The sequence below is a fragment of the Erythrolamprus reginae genome, chromosome 3 (genome assembly GCF_031021105.1).
Source record: "Erythrolamprus reginae isolate rEryReg1 chromosome 3, rEryReg1.hap1, whole genome shotgun sequence".
NCBI lineage: Eukaryota > Metazoa > Chordata > Lepidosauria > Squamata > Dipsadidae > Erythrolamprus > Erythrolamprus reginae.
The window spans coordinates 94,783,756-94,808,753 of record NC_091952.1 but is presented as its reverse complement, the minus strand read 5'-3'; the positions used below and the strand labels follow the sequence as shown (position 1 = coordinate 94,808,753).

Here is a 24,998-nt window from a genome sequence, read left to right as displayed (position 1 = left end):
TTTGGAAAAAAAATTCACATTTATTTACTGTCAAACAGGTGTTAAACTTTACATTGGATATTAGTGATGGGCTCATTATTAACAGGTTTACACAAAGGGATTTGGGGGAAAAGAGCAAAAAAAGAAAAACCTGAAACAATGTACATTTAATTAGCTCTTTTATCATAAAATAAATTAATTACTAAATATAGGCAGAAGGAATATGGAAGAGTAATATTTATGTTTTCTCTTAGTTTAAAAGGGGCAGACACCTTCCATTCACTAGCCCACCTTCCCTCCTTCTGCAAAGAAAAGAACAAAAGGGAACTGAATCTATAGCTAGTGGGTGATTGTTCTTTTTTTTAACCAAACTTGTGCAAGGTCTGGCATAAATTGGCATCTAAGAGAATCCTTCCCATAAAATATGTTCTTTTGGCAATATCAAGTTTAAGCCATAAGAATAGTCATGTCAAAGCAGGACACTGTTTACAGTGAAAAGAAGTAGAAAACGGGTAGAGTTTGCATTTTAAACATATCACGGTACTACGGAACCAAGTGTAAGAAGAAACAGCTTGTAGCAATATGTGCAATCAAGAGCGTTTCACAATATTTTCTTCAAATCCTTTAAAATTATTTTAATGACAATTATATTTCTGTTTGGACACAAAGGTATTTATTTATTTTACCCTAGCAATAGAACAAAATATAATTTCTTTAGCCATTTCATGAGAACATTGTACAGTTGAAGAAATATATGAAATAAGGCCTGTGGCTTGATTGCTAGTGGTTAGACATGTTTTCAACCCTTGCCTTAGTGGGAAAGATTTGCCATGAACAGCATACTGGTGCAGAATCTCTCTCCTGCTTTTGCAAGTCTAGTCAGGAATAGTAAGGTACAATAAATTTGTCCCACAGGATTTTAGTGCCTACCTCTTGTATATAATACAATGCAGGCATACAAAAATGATGCAGCCATATTTACAAATTTAGTTCCCAAACTGCTGCTGTAAAATGGCTGGAACACCTTGCATGTATGTATGTGTGTGTGTTTATTTCACAATCTTTTTTTTTTAAATGTCAGCAGCAAGATATCTTAAAATACCTTGATGGTATCTCTTTCTCTCTCTCTTTTTTCTCTCTTTGTAACAAATAATTCTTTTAGTATACTCTGTGTATATACAAAGCTTTTTTTTGTTGTTTTATAAAAATTCACAGAACTGAAAGGTCCAGTCAACTCCTTTACATGGGAGAAACCACAGGGACAAGAGAAAATAGTCACTTCAAGCAGATATGAGGGGGTCTGCATGGAGCCAATTAAGTCTGTCTGTTTAATACTTGCATGTGGCCTTCAGGATTCCTTTGCTACGCTATTAAAGGCTTGTCACTAGCTGCATTTGTCCTTCTCTAACATCCCCTTCTGGAATACATCCTTCCTTGTTAATGGGAATGATATAGCCATCACTGTTCCCTCTGCTGATTTGATAGTACATCTGAAGCGGATGGCCAGCTCCAAGGTTTGGCATACTTTTGTAGTAAATGTCCTCATTTTCGCTTCTCCGGGAGGGAGAGAGATCTTCCTCGATATCAGGACTGCTCTCAAGGTATGGAGAGTCTCTGAGGTTGGGCATACTTGTGTAGAGCGAGTCTCTGTTGGGAGATTGGAGGTGGTCTTCCACTTCAGCTGTCAACTGGGACACATAACTATCGGTTCCTTCCATCTTCACTTTCTTCTGTGGTTGGTACAGAAGAGAGTGAGTCCGTTGAGGAATCAATGGGGCCTCAAGTTCCTTTTGGTGCAGCTCCAGGCCCGTGTTATCACTGTGCATTAAAGATGAAGCATCAGCAACAATGGCGTCATCTTCACTACTGCTCCCACCGATCACAGCTTTGATTGGTAATGTACGCTCCAGGTTATGGTTCTTGTGGCTGCCCCGCAGGTTGTTGTGCACCAATTCTGAAATGATCATTTTTTCAAATGCGGCATCATTCAGGCTTAGTCCACAGTCTACAACTTGCACACTGTCGTTATAGTCTCCATTGCGCAAAGAGTAGCTGTTGTTGAAATTACCATTTAGCGGTAGAGTATCCATGGCACTTGTATCCCTGGCATTGTTCAGTGAATGTCCTGCAACAGAGAAGGGACACCCATGGGTTATTGCTTACTCTGGAGCTAAAATTCTTATTTTAAGAAAGTCTTTAATGTCGTTCAGGACAAAGTTGTACTTGGAAGTAAGACTTGGAGCATGTCTCCCAAGGGTAAAAGAGCAACACACCGTATAGAAGCGAGAGAGAATTTTAGAAGGTAATATTGTTTTTCCTTGGAACTTGAATGATATTTTCAATCAGAAATTTTAAAACAAACGTTAACAGGTTCTAAATGTACCAATTTAAGATTCAGTTCTACAATTCTTCCTGAAAGGAAGAAAAAAGTGACTCCATGTCCTTGCATATGAATGCGAAGCAATTCATTCATAAACATTTAGCGCATTAAGTACAACAAGAAAAATAAAATCAACAGAATTTGTCCTAAACAACACTAAATTAAAAATAAATAAATAAGAGGGAGGGAGGGGGGGAGGAGGAAGGAAGGAAGGAAGGAAGGAAGGAAGATCAGGTCACATACAAAATAGAAGGTAAATGCATAACAGTAAATTCACATATTTAGCAAGCAGCTACTTTAATATAACATTTCTAACATTTCCTTGTGTCTGTGTGTTTCTTTAGCTGAAGATGGAACAAACAAAAGAATGACCAAAAAATGGACAAATACAGAGACTTCATGTTAAGCACAGACAGCCATCTCTCACACTGAAAGGGACTGAGGCCCACAAGCACCATCCAACACAGGAAAGACACAGCAGGTGGAATGACTCACTTTGGACAACTCACATCATGTCTGTCTGCTCAGGCTATCTGGCCTAAGAGTAGCTGATATATAAAAGAAAGTAAAAATGATTTATTGTAACAAGATGAAGAATTACTGAGCGTCTCAGCAACTTAGTCAGAGCAAGGGTTCAGCAAAGTAGATTACTTGCAATAACAGCTTTTTCCCACTTTAATGTGCTTTTTTGGGGGGGAGAGGGAAAAGGTTGCATTTCATATTCTCACTGCCAGGAACAGCCCCAGGGGCTTCAGAATGACAAATTTTACCTGCAGCCCTGCAGTTTGCATCAGTCACAGTGACAGAACTGTATGAACCAGCGTAAGTATATTCAGAGTTAAGCCCACAGAAACCATGGGCATATGGAAATCAAAAAGCAGAAATGTTAGGGATTTCTCTAAGCATGGGTCACAAAAAATTAACCAAAGAAGAAATATTAGCTGTGGAATGGGAAGATTATAAATCAGGATCGATAAACTTTCAACTGCTGAAGAAATGAAGAAATTGGATACATCTGCTGAAAAGATGACACAAAGTTTAGGAAGGAGGGGAAAGGAAGGGATATAGGAATTTGATGGGTGAAATGTTCTTTTACTGAGATAAATAAATAAATTCATTTTTTCTAGACACACAAAGACATGTAAACTAAGACATTACAGTGTTCCCCAAACAAAGGAGATAAAAGAAAGTTCTTAAAAGAAACTGAATGGCATGGATAATGGAAAGTTAGATGATTTGTTAGTGAGCTGTTGGAAGAATTGCTTTGATTGTTCTAGAGCAGTGTCTGGAACTCTTAAGGAAGAATGAAGTACTGTCGTCTGAATGAAACTGACCACTGTGAAGCTGCTGCATTATATGCAAGGCTTGGAGTAATTACAGATAAATGAAAAGGCTGTGTGTGCATCTAAAAACGTTTCCAGGTTTATTTTCAACCAGTACTTAAAGCTGCAGCTTAACCAAAGAAAATTCAGTTGCTTCTATAACAGATAGAAATATTGGGTTGGTGCCTCAAAGATTTCTCTCCCCCTTTGGTTATGGAATACTAATTGAGAAATAAAAAGCTGCAGCTCATTTTACATTGCATTGTTTTTTGCCACTCACGTGCAAAAAGGTTACAAGTCTTTGAAAACCTGTAGGCTTTGATTAAACAAGTTTGGTAGGTGGGATAATTTCATATATGATTTTGGATCTTTTTCCCCTTCTTTATCCATATGGAAGATATGGCATTCATGAGAGAACCAATGCATGGGCCACATGCCGATATTAATTTCCTTTATAAAGGCATTCTCTCTCTCTTAATAATCTAATTCTTCATACTCTATTAAATAAATATTGAAGCATATTTAATGATCCTTAAAGAATTTTCTGTGATATACTGCAGAGTTAAGCACACTCCAATGCACTTAAGCCAGTTTTAGAGAGGCAAATTTAGATGCCCATGATTCAGGTAATTCACTTGAAGTCTTTCCTAGCCTGTAGCAAGATTACTGTGGGAATGTAAAAAAGATCATGTCAATTATTAAGCATTTTGCTCAACAGTGCTCTGGTTTTAAGCAGCAAATTATTTCAGCATTGGATATCGTCATTTACCAATAGGGCTTGCTACAGACCTAGTGACTTTTTTTGGGTTCTTCCAAAAAGCAGTACCCATGTACTGTTTGAGTGTGGAAATAATTAATTTGGAAATTGTGAACCACTTGCCCGCTGAGTCTACTTCATGATCGCTAGTTATGTTTTAATTGTGCCCATTAAAAATCATGCTGAAAAAATTTACATTTGATAGGCAAAGTTAAGTTTTACTCCCATACTTGTCTCTCTGTAGGTTGCTAGAGGAGAGCATAAGGAAAGTAAGAAAACAGGAGAATGAACACAGAAACTGCAGTTCACTTTAAAAATAAGGAAAATTGACATAACAGATTTATACAGGTTTAGATTTTTTTTAAAAAAAACATGTTATAAAATGTTTAAGACAGGATTTCATTTTACATTAAAAACTACTTATGAAACTAGTAATTAATAAAAGTGCATTATTTTATTTTTAAAGGACTCATTACTTTAAAAAAAACCACTATTGGCTGGTACCATTATAACAAAGGTATGGTTAAAGTTAACACTCTGGAATCCTGCTATATCTGGCTTTCATAGTGAATTAATATCCCTACAACTGATCAGAGCAATGTCAGGTTAGGTGACAAATGCTCAGAGGACAGTAGATACACCCTGTACCAAACATTTGAGATTAGATCCAGCAATCTGGCTTCATATTCTTCCCAATTCTGCTTTTCTAAGATTAGCCACCATCTGATGACTTTCTTAAGGAAACAAAGCAAAACACAACACAGCAAATAAAAGTGTTCCTATAAAGCTGCACTATACTATAGTTGGCCTCTAAATGTGACTCCGGATACAGTTTTCCCCAGCATGACAGTGCACATGTCAGGATGCCTTTGTGTGAGTTTAATGGTCTAATCAACTCCATAAGCAGATGTTCTCAGCAAGCTTTTGATTCAATTTATATTTCATAGATGTGATACCTCTAAGTGATATATATCTTGAAGATGGGCTCTCGGAGCATGGAGTGTCAGTCCTGCAATAGTATATTAAGATTTATGCCACCTGTGTTAAAAACATGGAGGATTATTGGCAAATACTACTATGGCAAAGGATTAACACTATAATATAGTGCAGTTTTACAAGCCTGGCATTATCAGTAGCATTGGAAGGAGAATAATTCTACAGGAAACTGTAGCTCCAACTAGGTTAAAAGAAAAGACTTGGAGCAAAGCATACTTAAAAAAAAAATGCAAAATCAACATATCCCAAAGTGTGGGCACACCTGGTGAGTTAAACACAGGAGCTGAAGGGGCATTACATACAACGGTTTCAGCGAGCAATGTATTATAAGGATTGTTAGTGCCGTGCGGTCGAAGAAGAGGGTTTGTTAGTAGGTAATTGCCAGTCACTCCTAAAGCAAAGGAAACAGAAGAGAGACATCAGCTCTTTCATTTCAGGCTGACAGTTCCAATAATGTGTATTTTTTTTAAAATTTCATTACAAGTCATGTATATCACATCAAATTTAATTCAGCTGAACAATTCTGACTGTATTTGAACTATTAATTTGAAGGAAGAGAATGGAAATATAGTTAGGTTTCGGTAATTCACAGGTGCTGGCCAAATCCCCAAAGTAAACACCTGCTGAGAAATGACATTTGCTAATTTATACAAAATTGCTGTTAACACTCTGATAGCAATTAAATATAGAGACCAATGTTCTATTTCAAGAAGTTACAACTTCATGCCTGCAACTTTAACCGTGGATAGGCACAGGACTAGATTCATCAAACATTTGTTAATTGAGAGCAATAGGCAATTCTCCCCTAGCAACAGCCAAGGTTTATCACTAGCATAATTTAAAACAAAGTTAAGGTAAGCAACGGCAAGCTGCAAGACGCCTATTCCATTCTATGCAAGGAACACATGCCAAAGGAGAGGTCGAAGGGAAATCATTCATATATTTTTACATGTCAAGTGGGCTTCATGCTGCACTATTGGTGAGTATTTATAAAGTCAATTTAAGTTATCTCTGTTCTCTCCCTAGAAAGAATCTTAAATCAACACAATGAAAGCTCACACAAAAGCTCTTTCTGCAGTTTCAGTCCTAATGCATCAACACTTTTCAATAAGCTTCTAATGAAGCAGCCACACACATAGCATTACTTGGTAAGAACTCAGCAAGTGAAACATTACAGTGATTTTGGGTCTGTTACGTTAATATTGTTGTCAGAACAAGTACAAAGACTCTGCTGCTTTGTGGACATGCAAATAAAATTAGCTTGAAAGCGCCTTTCGACTGAACAGTCTGAAAGCATATAGTGGGAGACTGGTATTGTGTGATAGGCCCAAGATGAGACACAGAGCAGCCCAAAAATGCATATACAAAATTTAAATTGATTAGGTTCTCTTTGTAGCAATAGCGGGAGATATTACATTTTAAATATTAATGCTCTTATCACTACTAAAAATATTATTGCTCTAGGTAGCAAAAATCCTGGAGTTTTGGGAATTGCTGTACTGTCATCTTATGTTAATCTTATTTGCAATTTGATTTAATTTATTTGATCCCCCCCCCTCCACTGTTTGAGGCTTACTCTAAATATTAGCTAAGGCAATCCAAATCCTTTTGTCACTATGCTACAGTACATATCATAAGATTGCTATTATAACTATGCAGTAGGGTTCTAGTTGAATTACATAATTGGCTATAATTCTTTGCTATCAGCTTAGACATAATGTTTCCAGTATACTCACCAGATACAGTTGAACATTAATACCCTAATTCTAAGCAGGACCCTTCTTTCATTGTAAACTAAGAACCTGGCCCTTATTTTTCTTAATGTTATGGGATCTATTTCATTGGGATGTCCTCCAAGATAATGCAGACTTCAGATCTGCATTATCTCTGAAACTATGACCAACCAACCTGGTAGCATCAGAGGTGCAAAAATAGTTGAAGCCAAATTACTATTGAACTTGCATGCTAAGCATAGTTTGTTCTGACCACGGTGAGCTGAATAAATCTGAATTAACCTAGCGCATCAAACCATATTTTTGAGTGAAATGGTTGAGATAGTGTAACAAACATCATAGGTTGTGGGTGAATCACGACTATGAATTGGAGATTAGTATATCTAATTAGCTAATTTATTTTCCTTTTATAGAAAAGTGTTACAGGTAGTCCTCAGCTTTTTGTTCAAACTTAAAATGGACCTGCCAAAAGCTATTAAGACCTGATTTCAAAGTTATGATAGACACAACACTTTCCCCATGGTCACACAAATGTATTCTGGGTACCACCTGTCCACCTTTATAGATGTTTTCAATGTCCTGTATCAAATTGACTGTATATATTTCTGGCTTTTACAAAGCATCAATTGGGTAAAATGGCTCTGCTTAATGACTAGTGCAACTGCTTAATGACTACTTGAAAAACAGAATAAATAAATACATAAATAAATAAGGTAAAATAGTGTCTAATCCATGGTGACCTGCTCAATGGCTTACAACTATAATTCCAGGTTTAATTGGTTGTAAATCGAGAACTACCTGTGATACAGTCAGTTGACAATAAATCATTTAAGAGCCTTGGTGGTGCAGTGGTTAGAGTGCAGTACTGCAAGCTATTTCTGCTGATCACTGGCTGCCTCAGTAGGCTCAAGCTTGATTCAGCCTTCCATCCTTCCGAGGTGGATAAAATGAAGACCCACATTGTTGGGGGCAATATGCTTACTCTCTGTAAACCGCTTAGAGAGGACTGGAAATCACTGTGAAGTGGTATATAAGTCTAAATGCTATTGCTATTTTACTTTACAGTTTCTCTCTAGGGGGAAAATTCAATCTGATAAGAATCCCTGACTTCCTCACATTCTTGTCTTTTAATATAGAACAGGGGTGTCAAAACCATGGCCTGAGGACTGGATGCCGGTTACACCCATACAAATGTTACAATATGAATATGACACCCCTGATGTAGAGTATTCTGATTTTTTTCCTCCCTTCCACTTGTAGTTCACCTTTGTGGCCAACAAATAATGTATAGCCTAAACTGAAAACAACACATCCTTTGCAGAGAATGGAAGGGAGCCTTAGACAATGATTGGGTTGAGATCATAGGAAGAAAATATTGCAGTGTCTTTATTCTGCCAAAAACCCAGTGGTTAATTCCTGAAATTTATATAAGTTGAGTTGCTTGATATTACAGCTATGCATAAAGGATCAGTTCATCACTGGAACATTTCACTTTCCCTAAAATGTTCAGTTTGGCTCATTTGGGGGCTGGATCATATCCAGAACTCCATTAACTACTTCCTGTTCTGGAAGATAAGCTTGCAGAAATATACAAACCACTTTTAGAATGCTCAGATTGACCAGTTCTGAGGGGAAAACAGAACGTTGTAAAGAAAGATCGCTCCCATTTTGTACATAATTGCTTGGCACAGCATTACAATTAGACAAGAAAAACACAAAGCATTGGCTATGTTGAAGGGAGACTCATATTTCCTACCAAGGATAATACAGACATTACAGCAAGGGCAAACAATGATGTCTGAAACTGCAAGGAACTAGAAATCTTTTGTAGGATATACCAGTACCTAACACAAGTTTGAACCCAAGAATTAGGGTTTTAACCTTATACAATATTGATGAACATTGAGTAGCTTATTAAACCTGATAGTATTTTGTACATTACTCTAGAAAAATTCAGAAATGGCTTTTATCTTTGCTTTTAAATATAGATATAACAGCATGTACAAACACTGTTCACTATACTGATCATGTTTTTATATTTTAGCTACAATAATTAATGTGGGCATCTAGATTAAGGCACAATGATGTCAAAATGATGACACGTACATCATGACTTCTTGATGTGCAATTGTTTAATGATGTCACAATGCGGTTTGCTTTATGTTATGTTGCACCTATCCTAATTTCCTTTTCTCTCTCTCAAAAGGACACTTGTGCTTCTTAATCACTTCATCAAGGAATAGCTATCTAAAAATATTTGCTTTGTGTATACAAATCTCTCTCAAGACAATGAGGAAACATTTGCTAGTATGGGGAATGGAGTTGTTATGGAAACCAACTCTTGCTGAATCAAAGTATGAAAATTATCCTCTTTCGCACAAGAAACCTCTTTTGGGATGAAAGAATTTACAAGCAAATGGCAACTTTTTAAACCAATCCAGCTTGTGATTTCTTTAAGAACAGATACTTAGCTTGAAATAGTCATGCTACTTGCCTGATGAAGTGATTAAGAAGTACAAGGCTGTGGTGCAGTGGTTAGGTTAGAAGGCAGTATTACAGGCTAATTCTGCTGATTGTCAACTGCCAGCAGTTTGGCAATTCCATTCTTAACGGCTCAAAATTGAGTCAGCTTTCCATCCTTTTGAGGTCAGTAAAATGAGGACCCTGATTGTTGGGGACAATATGCTGACTCTATAAACCATTTATAGAAGGCTGTAAAGCACTGTGAAGCAGTATATGCCTAAGTACTATTGCTATTTACTATGCAATGTTCCTGTAATGCTGACCACAATCATGCTTTTATTTTGTAAAACTGAAGTGCATAATAATGATCACCCAATCATCCTCATGGCAGAATTAGACCTGGACATTGAAAGTGATCCAGTGCTTTTCTGAAAGTTCAATTGACAAGAAGGCCCCTTCCTCTTCTTGTCTCACTGGATTTGGAGGAAATAATCTTGCCAATTTTGAATGAGTATTTTAAAGCTTTACATACAGCAAAACACTGTGCTTGAATAAAATTCTACTGTGGCTATTTCCAGATGGGACTTTAGTATTGTTTAGTACTGTATGTCGATGTGAACAAGATTGAAAGCATATAAATATTAAATCTGAGTTACAATCATAAAGGGTTAACCCAATATATAAAAAGGAAGCTAGGGTTTTCCCGTCTTCCCTGGGACTGTCTTGTGGCAGACAAATGCTCCACATTCTAAACATGATCAGAACTATCTTGGAAGGAAAATGAATTTTCAGAAGCCTTTTATAGCAAGCTGATGCTAATTTGATTTTACAGGCAAACTGTGTATGGTAATCTAATGCATTTAAAATGTTACTGTGCTGGTAGTTCTGTTTCAGTTTTAGAATATATAGGTTAGCAAAGTTTTAAAATTATATTCTTGCTTTTAAGTTAAATTATTGATGAGACTTATTTAAATACGCTTTCCATGAATGTGAATGTCAATTTTCATCCTAAATAAGGAGATGAAGGAACTGAGTTTTAAATGTATTCAAGACAAATAGTCTGAGTTACTGTTTTTTTTTAAAAAAACAACATACTGCCTATGTGTCTGTTTTCACTCAAATGCTGAGATCTTTAGACTATAGTAACTTCCAAGAGCACATCTGTTTATTTAATTTAATTACTGCAATCTAATACCTGGACATTTTTATTTAAGAAATACAATTAATTAAAAAAGTAGAGTGAAATCTATCAAATAACTGACCTTGATTAAGGGTTGAAGTGCTATTGATATCACCTGAGATAAAGGAAGATTCAGATTGCTTTCTCACAGTATCATTCCACATTCTTCTTATTCGGCTCTGTTAAATGTAAAGAAAATCAGGTGGAACTGTCACATCTCAAACGGCTCCAGAAGACTACTACTGCTACTTTTATTACTAGTCCCCAATCATCTCATGTGTTCTCTTATGTAAGCCCTTTTCTTGAACGCAATAGTACTTGCTCCCAAGTCAATGTGTTTCAGACTATGCTGCTAATTTTTGGTGTGTAGTAAATATTGTATATACAGTGTTCCCTCGATTTTGGCGGGTTTGAACTTCACGAATAGCCTATACCACGGTTTTTCAAAAAATATTAATTAAAAAATACTTCGCGGTTTTTTTCCTATACCACGGTTTTTCCCACCCGATGATGTCATATGTCATTGCCAAACTAATAATTTTTGCAAATAAATAACAAAAAAATAATTATTGTTAATAAATAATTATGTTTATAAATATTAGGCTCACTAAGTGTCTTATTCAATGATGAGTACCAGTAATAATGGTGAGTAAATGGTTGTTAAGGGAATGGGAAATGGTAATTTAGGAGTTTAAAGTGTTAAGGGATGGCCTGTGATACTGTCCATAGCCAAAAATGGTGTATTTACTTCCACATCTCTACTTTGCGGAAATTCAACTTTCGCGGGCGGTCTTGGAACGCACCCCCTGCGGAAATCGAGGGAACACTGTATTATTAAAATCAAGCTACTGAAAAAGATCAAATAGTTATACCGAATATGTTGTTATGTGCTTGGCTTCAAATTCACTCTTGTAGTTTTGGTGTCTTTTGGCAGTGTTGAACTTATGGCGTTTTATTTTCTCTCCAGGTTGACCAAGTGATATTAACAAAGTTATGGTCCAGTCAAGTTCCATTAATCACTTCACAGAGTTGTTGTTGTGGGCAGGAAAGGAGAAGGGAGTATTAAGTATGTTTGCCGCCTTAAGTTATGTAAGTTATGTACTAAAGGCGAAATTTTTAAAAAATTGTGGCCTGACATGTATATGTAATTTATGTGTTTTATTAAATATTTTCTAATCCATGTCATGATTATTTCCCAATACTTCCAAAGCAGCTGAGCTCTAGTATAAAGGAAAGTTAAGGAATTAAATATTTGTAAAGCTTCAGTTATGTTTTATATGAGGAAGTTATAATTCATCAGTACTTTTAGAAGAAAAAGAGATTGGATATAGAAACACACAGACAGACACACACACAGAGACAGATTAAATTCAGTGGCCTAGTCCCATTCTCTCTTTTTTTTTCATCTGCCTGGAAAAAAAGTAACACCATAAAAATCTTGGTGGGAAACAATGTAGCATCAACAAGAGGGCCTTATCCATAGACATAATTACATTTAAATAGAAATGTATCACTAGTTATAGGGGCCCTTCTGTGTCATTGGGTTCCATTTCAATACAACAAACACAGATTTTTATTTCTTTTAAAGGTGGATTAAAAAGGTCCTGGAAAAATTGACTTTACACTTATGTAAAAGATTGTCTACCCTTTTGTATTTATGCATTAAATACACAAACACACTCCAAACACCTTCTTCAAACATAATCAGAAGTCAAACCTCATAAATACATGACTAACATTACTTCAAACAGTGAAGTCTTGTTTGCATTGGCAACTGCATATATTCAAAAGTACAGGTAATAACGAATATGCAGCAGTTCATGCAAGTGATTTTCCAGAAATTTTGTTAACAATACCTTTATTTTACATATAAAAAATGTATTTGAAATATGTATCTAAAAATCCATCAGAAATTATTTTTGAAAGTTTTCTTTACAAGGAATATACTTTAATTTTGTATCTGATTTGCCTTCTGATCTTTATAAAACTTTTTTATAAAGTCATTTTCTAAACAAATAATGATTATTTAAGTATGGAATGGATGGACCCATTCCTATTAATCACTAAAGAATTTAAAACTACCTTCACAAATTCCAAACTTTCAGAAATTTCGGAATTGACATACATTGTGTAGGTGTGTGTGTGTATGTGCGTGAATGCATCAAGACTGTCAACAAGGCTGTTATAATGAGAATACAATTAGTGCATCTAAACAGAACATATCTCAATGGGCTATTTGATAAGCAAGATTAATTAAAAGATGCTGTCATTAAAAGTACTGTCAAAATGTTTGTTACCTGAGTGCCAGAGGAATAGCGGGCACTTGTTCGTGTTGTTGATGCTTTTACTGAACTATGTGGACTCTCTGTGGGTAACCCACCACAGCAATATGAATGTCTGAAGCACTTGCCATACTCCTTGCGTACCTATAAGTGAATAACAATTATTGTAATCAGATACATTTAGGTTTCCCTTTTTGAAATGTATTTCTATATAATAAAATGAAGCATATAACTGTTTTAGACATCCAAACATGAATTCTGTGCTTAAATTATTTTGCCACACTGGAAATATTCGGGGGACTGGTTCAATACATTCCAAATTATATTCCCAAACATTGACTATAGGGGGAAATAGTGACATCTTCTTAGTTGTAAATATTATTAGGGGGGAGGGGGAAGGCAGAGTATAATGTGGCATCTCTTATTCCAGAAATTTACATTGGGAAAATTAGTGGGCAACCTGGAAATGGCTGAATTTTCTGCTGTTCTCCAGAAGGTTCTGTCCCTAGAGTGGTAAATTCTGCACATTTTAAATAGATAATAAATGATTGATGATAGACAGGCAGGCAGAGACAGAGAGATAGACAGACATTCAGTGATTAATTCTTGTCCCTCAAATATAGGTAGTTCTCATTTACTCAAATATAGGTAGTCCTCATTTATCCCTGCAACAGGGATGGGCAATTCTTGTATAATTGATGTGATTGAAAACATATGATTGTGCCAATTTACATAATCACAGATTGTTTAATGTGACAATGTGAGCCAGCTTCCTCGCATCCAATCATAATCTCATAGTGTGGTGGGTACTTCGTTGGCAGCAATTTCACATCTCATTGTAAATCTTATTTTCCAGTGCTATCACAGCTTCCAGTAGTCACTGAATGAGTGATCGGTAATTGTGGACTACCTGTACATTATTCTATTTGTTGGTAATTTGGCTACAAAAGTATCAACTAAATATTTTCTGCTAATATACAAGATCATTCCACTTATTTTAAGCACAGAGATCATGATAGTGTATTGAATATTCAAGACAGACTTGAATAGCTTCAAATAGCACCTGTTCTCTTAATGTAGGCTACTTTAAGTCATTAATCAATGTTTCAAGATATTAAACATGGTTTTTCCGTTTGTATTACACTGCGTGACAAAGGCAGATATCTCTATGAACATGCTCAAATATTGATATCATTCAGGCACTTTTCTCTCTGTCACAGCATCTAAGTACCTTTGGCTATAAATCAAGATATATATATATATATATTTCCTTATGGCTGCATAAGATTTTGGGAAATCCCTAACAACAGAGCCCCCCTACTTATAACCATATACCTTGTTAGCAATGGAAAGGATATTTAACTTAAGGAATGGCTTTGCTTTTATCAGCTGTTCCTTGTTGTAAACCTGCATTGAATTTAATTATGTTTTACTGTCTGCTGTTTCCGTAGGCATTCATTTGAACTTTATATGGTTTTAGATTACTATTTTATTTTCAGATGCTATTGGTTTTGGCTTTTTCAAATTTCATAGGCAACTAATGCATGTAATAGTTAAATACAAATATTATAAGATTATAATATGTATGTATGTATGTACGTATGTATGTATGTATGTGTTGTGGTTAGCTCTGGCCCAGCTGCTGCCCCAAGGAATGTGGAGGTGGATGTGGGGGAGACATCCACATGCCGCAGGCCTGTTTTGCTCCCAGTAGAATCTGCCGACGAAGTCTCCTCTAACCAAGGAAGCGTGAGTGACAGGGCAGAGGGGAGTTTGACAGACAGCCCAGGAGGAGATCAGTCATCTGTATCATCCCTGGATTCTGAACAACAATTAATGACCCATCCACGCATGCGTAGAGTGATGTATAGGAGACAACAACTGAAGGATTATTACAAGAGCAAATGAAGCCACCTGTGGTTGGGTGGGGCTGCTGTAATCAGTGCTACAGATAAAAGTGCAGCCTGGTGTTTTAGCCTCATGGCAGTTTATCTGATTCATTGTTTCATTTTTGCTCTTCAGGATTGTATGTGTGGACTCTCTGGACTTTAGAATTGGACTCAATTTCCCAGTTATTGGGTGAGCAATTGGACTGCATTTAACCTGTGCGTTGTGAGTACCAGAAAATCCCTTTGACATTTAAAGAGAGCTGTTTCTGTGTTTCTGTTTATAGAAACTTTTGGGTTTTCCTTTTATCGTGTGGTGTGTGTCTTCCTGGACTAATTACCCTGTAATTACGGACGGTTGAGACACACGGGCAGAACAGTATGTATGTATGTATGCATGTATGTGTGTGTGTGTGTGTATGTATGCATGTTTTTCCTATAGAATCACCCTAGTACAGTGTTTCCCAACCTTGGCAACTTGAAGATATTTGGACTTCAACTCCCAGAATTCCCCAGCCAGCAAACGCTGGCTGGGGAATACTGGGAGTTGAAGTCCAAATATCTTCAAGTTGCCAAGGTTGGGAAACACTGCCCTAGTATACACAAATATGGGAGGGAGCATACTGCTTCCTTCCATACTGTTTCCTTAAGTAGCTTGAAATAGATCTATACTTGTCTCCCTTTATTTTCATTATCAGCAAAATATATTACATATATGTGTGTATAACATATTTTTGCTGATAATGAAAAGGGAGACTAGTATAGATCTATTTCAAGATATTTTACTCTCATCAGCTATTCTTACCCTTACTGGAATTTGAACCTGGGCAGCCTGCCTGTCAAATCACCCTGGTATACCCAGATATGGGAGGGAGCATACTGCTTCCTTTTTGCTACTCATCCCGTCCACCGACCATTAAAGACAGTTACTTTTTATAGCCAGAAGCTGAGACAGGAGGAGCAAAAATATGTTACACATATAGAATATAGTTTGTCGGCTACAAAAATGATATATGTGTGTGAGAGAGATTAACAAATATTACTGTGTTCCCAAATGTCCAGACCAGAAGGGTCCCATGTATGCAATGCCAAGGAAGAAGGGTGGGCCAGTTGTACTAGTCCAGGGGTAGGCAAAGTTGGCTCTTCTATGTCTTGTGGACTTCAACTCCCAGAATTCCTGAGCCAATCATGTTAGCTCAGGAATTCTGGGAGTTGAAGTCCACATGTCATAGAAGAGCCAACATTCCCTACCCTGACTACTAATCCTTTTGATGGAGAACTTTCCATTCAAATATATTCTACAAATAGCTTTTCACACAGACACAGCCAAATAACACTAACCTAAATTTGTGTTGAATATGCACAACACAAGTTAGTAGTTCAGAAAAACAACTCAAACAAAGCTAAAAGTCCTGTAATGATAAGTAATACGAATATCTCATGGACATGCATAACTATCAAGTAAAAATGCTAACAGCTATAGAATTCTACCCAACAGAATCTCTCATTGTCTCCTAAATATCACTCTCGAGGCTGATTTTGCCTAATTGTTTATACTGCGGCAAATATACATTTTCTGTTGGACTGCACATTCCACTGCTATCATTTCTAAATTACAGCTTGCTGAAAACCGAGGTAGAAGAACTATCATCTTGTCAGGATTGGAAACATAATCGTTTTCACTTTCCCAATTTTATTTCTCTGCTCAATTTAGTGATCACAAGCAATAACCAAATAAAAAGACTGCATTAGCAACATATAGAAAAGTGGAACAATATCCAGTAGCAAAGAGTGAGGCTTTTAAACTTCAAATGACAATCTGAATGACATTGGAAGCATGAATAATCTTGACTTACTTCACCTATTTTTTCTAGACTTGAATGGCATTTTGTTATGACTTTGTTGTGCTGGCTTTGCTTATTATAAAAATACGATAAAGCATGTTTCAAAATATTAACACTATAAATATAGTGCACCTTTGCATTTATGATTTTGAAAACAAAAACTCCTAATATATTATTCTGAAAAAGTGATCAATATTGTCATTTAAATTTTTTTAAAGGTAATTTTTGTTTCTAGCAAATTTATCCTTATAGATGATAGCCTGTTTCAGGAAAAAAGCATATAGAAATATGTATAAAAGTTGCAGCATAAAGATTAGACGTCACTAAAATTATAAAAAATTCTGACATGCTTATTTGATTTTAAAGGCAAAAGATTACTTCTCTCAGTCTTTACATAAGAAGTATACATATGTGATGTATTACAATAACTCAGTTATTGTCTTTTTATTTTAAAGATCTTAAAATAATGCAATACTTTTGAATCAAGAATCTCCAAATATAATCCCAATGTGATTAAAATTTTACTTATAGGTTATTTTTTCTTGTATTATTATATTTCAATATTTATAAACATAATTTTTTTCTCATTTAATTTTTGACACAACTAATTGCTGATATAAAAATGCATTTTTTCCTAAAATGGAAACTATTATTAAGTGCCCAGGTTACTTTGGAAAAGCAAATAGTACATTCAACTTATTGGAAATTAAAGTCTATGCTAGAACCAGCCATTATTATTTTTATAGATAATTATATTCAACAATATTTTCTATATTTCAGAGCATTATAAAAGAAACATTCAACTTCTACACTATGCGGAAAAAGCAACAGCAGAACCATACCAGTTTCCTTAAATAGCTTGCTGGTAGTCAACTTTTGATGAAAACATTTTTCATGAATCCTTATACACAGTGATCTAATGAATAACCTCAAGACTGAAAGACTGATACATTATTATACTGTAATTCCACCCCCACAAGATTTATCATTTAGAGTTTTGCTATGTGGCTCTTAGTTCCAACAAAATAAAATAAATAAATTACATGCTAAATGTGTAATGCTCATTAGAAATGCGCAAGTTGTGCACACAAAAAATGTATAGATGCAATCTTTACTTAAATTCATTTTTTGCACAGCTTTTTTTAACATTTAGTAAGTAGAGGTGGAAAAAACCCAACGCAAGATTCACCTTGATATTTTGATTCTATTATAAAACAATTGATGATTAACATTTTTGTCAACAAGTTTTTCTTTTAAATGTGCTCTATAATTTCTCACGTTTATGGGTATATATTTAGTTATAGATAAACACATATAAATGAAAATGACTCACTTTCTTCTGCAGTGCACAATGAAAGATGAAAATAAACATTCCCTGGAAAGCATTAAATACTGTGAAGAGGTATGCCATCACAATAGTCTCCTCGTTGATGTAAAGCAGTCCAAAAGACCATGTTAGACCCAGAAGACACAGGAGAGCAAATGCACCCAGAGCCCAAGACCTGAAAAATAAAATAAAATTAAGTAAGACTACTGAGTTTTTTTAAAAAATCACAGCATACTGCAAACTTATGCATTACATTTTCACTTGCTATGGTTATCTCTTGCTAGGTTTGCATTCAAACATTTAAAAAATAGCCTTTCAACTATTAAAGAAGGAAACAGTCCTATTCTTTAGTGAAAGTAACAGTGGTAGATGAGCCCTTTCTCTTATTCATGACTGAAAACGCACAGTACTGTTTTGAAATGCAAAAAATAGAATCCATGATCCTGTAACCTTTTATCTGTATGTATGTATGTGTGTATGTGCAGTTTATCAGGAATATTTAGTCATTAATATAAGCCAGTTTTTTTAATAAATGTGCTTGAAATCTGACATAACATACACAGATAATAAAGTTATACAGTACAAGGTTATATGGCAGTTCAGTAGCCAATAACCAGAAGCTCAAAAACTCTGCTAATCTAAGACTATATCTTCTAACTTTCATAGGAAAGTGTCTTACTGAATGTGGTTAAGTATGTGGATTTAGTCGCAATATAAAATCTTTAAAGGATTTCATAATGAATAGTTTTGGGGAAAGAAAAAAAATGAAAGAAAGAAATTGCAGAGGACAGCACAGAATGAAAAGGGGAAAGGGATTTATTCATTGCATTCCACATCTAACTAATGATCTTACTTGATAAATGGCTTATTATCTTCATAGCTAGAAAGCATTATAAGCAGAAAAGAGAAACAAAATTATTAGACAGAAATTTAATTTGAAATTAATAAAAAAGCATTTTAGTAAATGTTCATACAAAAATTAGTTAAAAGGAGAAAATTCAAAGTGCAGATGCAAGCAATTTAAAATAATAAAGGCATTTAAGAATTGAAAAGAGTTTAGCAAATTAGATATTTAGATTCATTAAAATTAGGGACAATCCAGGAAATTGTCCAAATTTTCAAAGTTTTCTTTTCTTTTTTTTTCTTTTCTTTTTTAAAAGTCATGCTTTAAATTTGTTAATATAGGGTTCTATCTTACCCAGGTAAGTCCGTATTATAGTAGCCATCACAAACACGGTAATTACTGGTGTAGATGAGAAGACAAGAAGAGGAAGAAAAGGAAGAAAAGAGAGAGATGCTAAAGATTAGCTCTCTCTCTCTCTTTACATGCAACATGCAATGAAGTTGATATTGTGACCTATCTACGGTAAGCAATATCTAGTTTGCAATGTTAGGTATCTTGCAAATTTACCCTTGTCACATTCTATTTTCAAAGACAATTAAAAACCCAGTCTGCAGCACAATTGCTTGGAACTTATTAGAGGCTTGCTTCTTATGATAAAATATATTCAGCCCTCCAGCATCAGACTAATACAATAACCTAGCCTTAAATAACCCTATGACTTAAACGGTAAAAAGCTGGAATAGGCAACACAAGACTGAAGTGTTTTTAACTAGAAAACTTCAAATCAATTTCTATTTCTTTAACCACAGAAACAGCATGGATTGAAGCTGGAAGTGTTTTATGTTGCCTAGCTCAGCCCTAAAGAGTGATCCACCACTGTCAGTTTTATTAAATTAAACATTGCTTCAATTTCTGGAAAAGAGAGCATTATGATAAAAGAAAAAGTTTGTTAAATTAGCATGAAAAGGAACAGATAACCATCAAGTAAGCCATAGTAATAGGAACAAACTCTCTTAGGAGGTCAGAGTTATGACTGGGGAAACTGCTGAGGACCCCCTAACTGGTGAGAATAATTTAACAAAACAAACCCAGCAGAACAACATCAGCCATGCAGACAGGAATGCAATTTCGAGGGGCATTTTAAATGCAAATGGAATGACTGTGCTGCCCTGGAATTTCAGGAAGGCAACAAACCAACGCCTTTGACCACCACGCCAAAGGAAAAGTTATTTAATTTCAACCTTGTCTGTAACTTTAGAGCAACAAATGTGTTTAAAGCAAGACTGGTGTTGTTCATTTCTAAACTGACATCTGTGGTTCCTGGGAGACAAAGCCATGTGTTCCTAATGGAGGGGAGCTTTCAATCAGCTGAAACAATCAGACAAATAATCACAGTTTTGTATCTGAACATATAGCACTTACTTAATGTTTTCCAACCTGCTAGAGTCTGGTTTCAAAGTGTTTGAGTGCTTCACCATTTTGCACAGTGTGATCACCAGGAAGATAAGATTCAGCTGTCAAAACAGATACAAATGAAATTAAACTACTTCAAGAAACAGGTTGATTAATGACGATACTCCAGACTAAACAAAAAAGAGGAAAAGCTATCATTCCCCAAACTATTGTGCGACATGAGGAATGTAGCTTCAATAAAAGATTAGATCAATGGTTTAAAACAAAAAAAACCCCAAAACCCAGCAAATATGTTTTTCAGATAACCTCTTGCATTCTTTCCAGAGTAAATCAAATTGGTAGAATGCTTATTTAAAGGTTTGTTTTAGCATATTGATATAATATATACAATACCTAGTGTAAAATGTTACATTATGCAATAATAGTAATGATAAAAAATAAATAAAAACAATCCAGTGTATTTAAATATGCTTCTATAACACTACCCTTCTGATCACTTAAGGTGCTTAAGGCTCTATGATTAAGGAAAAAATCTCTCATGCAGGTAAGACAATGTTTTATCCAAAATTAACTGCAACAGGATTTTTAAAAACTTTTGCTAACAATTTGTTTTCTGCCTTTTTTTTCTTTTTCTTTTGAGTATGTGTTGAAGGGAATGTGTTCAAATGCATGGATTGTCTCCTTTTCGGGTAAATATATTTTTGTGTCACAAGGTAACAATTAAACACAATTCTGATACACCCGCAACAAGTCATTATAGAAAAAATAAAATATAAATTAAAATATAATAGGAAAACTGAAATTATATATAGTTGACTTCTGACTCCCAATTATGTATAGTTGCTGTTTCCACAATGGATCCTGAGCTATCTATTTAATTCAAAATGATTTCGGAATCCCATATAAAATTGGCCAATTAAAACTATTTTGTCATTTTGTTATTCACTATTTGGTAACAGTAAATAACAAAATCAAAATTTTATGAACTATAGAATAGAAAGATAAATAAATAAATAAATATATAAATAACTACACGGCAATCATTTTAGACTGATGTTGGGTGATATAGTTTACCATCAAATAATTTCAGCTACAAATAATTCATCTAATGCATAGATAGCCACAAAGTTAATTTTAGTCCCTCCCCCACTTTTATACACTTCCGAATCTGTAGGAAAGGTAAGTAAATTTCAATGCTGCCTGGAAGGGATTCCTGATATGTGGCATTATAATCTACTTCATGTTATTTATGTCAGTAAACTATCAATTAATGAAATTAGTCTAAATAAATCAGCCTTGTTGAAAATTTGGGTACAATAAACAAACAAATGAAACTTAATCGATGCATTTGGAAGCTTCTGTTGAAAGAAGAAATAAATGGGTGGAAGAAATTATATCAAAGATTATAAATCTGCAAATGATAGAAGGAGGGGGTTTGGAGCGGAAATAAAAGTATCTTAAAAGTACTATAAATCCAGGAGGATATGCCTATGACCAATATTACATAGGATGATTCGACTCTGTATCTTAGTGAATATAACATAAAGCAATAAACCCAAGTTCATTATCTGAAAATTAACACTTAGAAATCTTTCAAATATCAGCAAGGCTTTTATACAACATTCCTAAAATTATCACAATGAAAGAATAGAGGCAAAGTCTCCTGAAAGGCCTTTGACTCCTATTATTAACTATGACAACAACAACAACAACAATAACAACGAGAAGGCAGAGCCCAGACTTCCATATATATTGTGTTCCTGAACACAAATATATAATTCGGTGTGTGCGTTTTTATGTTATATTTGTTTTGCCACATACATCCTCATACTGGCCTATAATTTTGTCCTGTAATTTATTTACATTCACAGAAAAGGGGGGGGGGGACCCAAGCAAGAAAGCAGATAAACCTCTTTTGAATAACTTGAACCCTGGGCTACATTTATAAGCTAAAGAACTTCAGGCAGATTGCTTTATCATTGGGAAATATGAGAAGATTAAAAAAGGGTAATCGACTTAAATAGGAGTGGACACCTTTCTCTCAGAACGCATTCCTGAGAGTTGCAGTACTCTTTCCAATGATTTTGGGATTTAAAAAAAATAATCTGTGGTAATTTTTAAAGATGGGAATGGAAATTAAAGGCCTTTAGGAGAAAAAAAAATCACACTTATTCCAAAAGCTACTCCATTCCCCATGGAGTGAAATCATATTGTTGTAGTTTCAGCCTTTTTATTAAACCAAATTTCAAATTTAGGCATTTAAAAGCATGAGAATTGGAAGAATTTATCTCTGAATTTTCATTCCCGTTCTCACCCAACATCGAGAATTAAAAAATGACTGTGCTTTATATTTATTACTCAGCTATTTTCTCATATCCTTCCCTCCCCTACTTGTGTGTCATTTTACAAAACAAATAGTTTGAATTTTATATGGAAGACCTAAATTCACAATTTTATAGAGTTGTAAATACATCTATCTGGTCTAATGTTCATTAGTCCATACTGACAATGGTATCTTATTTTAATAACTCAACATGATAATGGATGGGTCTGGATGAGTGTCAACAGGCTCAAACTCAACCCTGACAAGACGGAGTAGCTGTGGGTTTTGCCTCCCAAGGACAATACCATCTGTCCGTCCATCACCCTGGGGAAGTAATTATTCACCCTCTCAGAGAGGATCCGTAACTTGGGCGCCCTCCTCGATCCACAGCCTACATTAAAGCACCATCTTTCAGCTGTGGCGAGGAGGGCATTTGCCCAGGTTTGCCTGGTGCACCAGTTGCGGCCCTATTTGGACTGGGAGTCACTGCTCACAGTCACTCATGCCCTCATCACCTCAAGGTTCGACTACTGCAACGCTCTCTACATGGGGCTACTTTTAAAGAGTGTTCGGAAACTTCAGATCGTGCAGGATGCGGCCGCGAGAGCAATCGCGGGCCTCCTCTGATATGCCCATGTCTCAACAACACTCCGCAGCCTGCACTGGCTGCCGATCAATTTCCAGTCACAATTCAAAGTGTTGATTATGACCTACAAAGCCCTACATGGCATCGGACCAGAATACCTCCGAGACCACCTTCTGCCGCACGAATCCCAGCAGCCGATTAGGTCCCACAGAGTTGGCCTTCTCCGGGTCCCATCAACTAAACAATGTCATCTGGTGGGATCCAGGGGAAGAGCTTTCCCTATGGTGGCCCCGGCCCTCTGGAACCAACTCCACCCAGAGATTAGGACTGCCCCCACCCTCCTCGCCTTTCATAAGTTATTAAAAACTCATCTTTGCCGCCAAGCATGGGGAAACTAACACACACTCCAATTGTCAAGGCTGGTGTATGGTTCCATTGGTTGTGTGATTATTTTATTATAAGGGTTTTAAATTGTGTTTTAAAATTGAATTTGTACACTGTTTATGTTGTTGTGAGCCGCCCCGAATCCTTGGAGAAGGGTGGCATATAAATCTAATAAATTATTATTTAATTATTGTTATTATCTTATTCTTTATATGGCCATAAGGCCGATATATCTGTAAGCCTTTCCCTTTCTTCTTCTTATAGGAAAATTCTGGAATGTTCAATGTATGATAGTTCTCATTTTATCCAAGCTTCTTGAATTTAAAATACCCATAAAGCATCCTATATATCACATAAAGCATCTTGAAATGTAAGTTATGTTCACAAAATAAGAGAGACTTTACCCATATTTAGATCAGCAAATCAAAGTTTAGTGTCTGGTATTTTATTGCCTCAGAGCAATAAATATCCAGGTACAATAAGAGCACTGAGGAGACCTTCTTAAAACATAAATTGTTGAACTGTTTGTTCACTATTCATGAGATAAAAGCTTTTTTGTCAAATGTTTGTTAAAATTTCAGGATGCAATTCCTGAAAGTTCAGAAAGCTTTTTCACCAAAGCCCAATGTGAACGGCAAGCTTATCAACTGATTTGGAAATATCTAAGATGAATTTTAGAGGCAAAAAAATCATTCATTCATCTTGGCTTAAAATTCATTTCATCTAAGCTGAAGACCTGACATGTATTGAATAAGACAGAAAAATGGGTACATCATGCAGAAGTAACCTCCCTGAATTGCACAAGTTCTTGACTCTATTTGTCATCCCTGGAGGTTTTTGTTGTTGTTGTTGTTATTGTTTAAACTACCAATTCAGCTTCAAAAGCCTTCTCTTTAAACATACAAGCCCTATTCCTCTCTGGAACATGCAGCATGAAGAAGACTTGTAAATGAGTTGAAAACTGAACTCTCACTTAACTGGATGAATTATTAAAATTGCAGATGGGGCTAACGAATGACAAGAACAGTTCCTGATGTGTCATGATCCAGGCGTCATTAAATCATTTCAGGCAAACTAATAGTTTTTTTGCCACTCATTACTTATACACAGAGTTTTACATAACAACCTTGGTTTCCTGTAACTAAAGACATTTTTAAAAAATCTAAAAAAAATTTAGACTGGGATGGAGTGACAAATACTTTCCATTTCATGTATGGTTTGTTTGGATTGTATGACTGTTTTATAATGGGTTTTTTATAATTGTTTTTTAATATTAGATTTGTATTTCTGTATTATTTG

At 35.4% G+C, this 24,998-nt stretch overlaps 1 protein-coding gene across 23 annotated transcripts in view; it reads right to left on the bottom strand.

The window, feature by feature from the left end:
- ADGRL2 (adhesion G protein-coupled receptor L2) overlaps window positions 1-24,998 on the bottom strand; it is a 312,721-nt gene continuing 287,723 nt past the window's right edge. For 3 of the 23 annotated variants that reach the window (XM_070746215.1, XM_070746216.1, XM_070746225.1), the window contains 7 exons: window positions 20,416-20,507; window positions 19,348-19,392; window positions 18,156-18,324; window positions 13,108-13,236; window positions 10,893-10,989; window positions 5,697-5,825; window positions 1-2,104 (listed from right to left, as the gene is read on the bottom strand). In XM_070746215.1, coding sequence (XP_070602316.1) covers window positions 1,350-2,104; window positions 5,697-5,825; window positions 10,893-10,989; window positions 13,108-13,236; window positions 18,156-18,324; window positions 19,348-19,392; window positions 20,416-20,507 — 1,416 coding nt within the window. In that variant the 3' untranslated portion in view covers window positions 1-1,349. Of the gene's footprint in view, window positions 2,105-2,854; window positions 2,908-5,394; window positions 5,477-5,696; window positions 5,826-10,892; window positions 10,990-13,107; window positions 13,237-18,155; window positions 18,325-19,347; window positions 19,393-20,415; window positions 20,508-24,998 lie in introns of all 23 variants that reach the window. The other 20 variants (XM_070746224.1, XM_070746222.1, XM_070746223.1 and 17 more) reach the window with 12 other exon arrangements.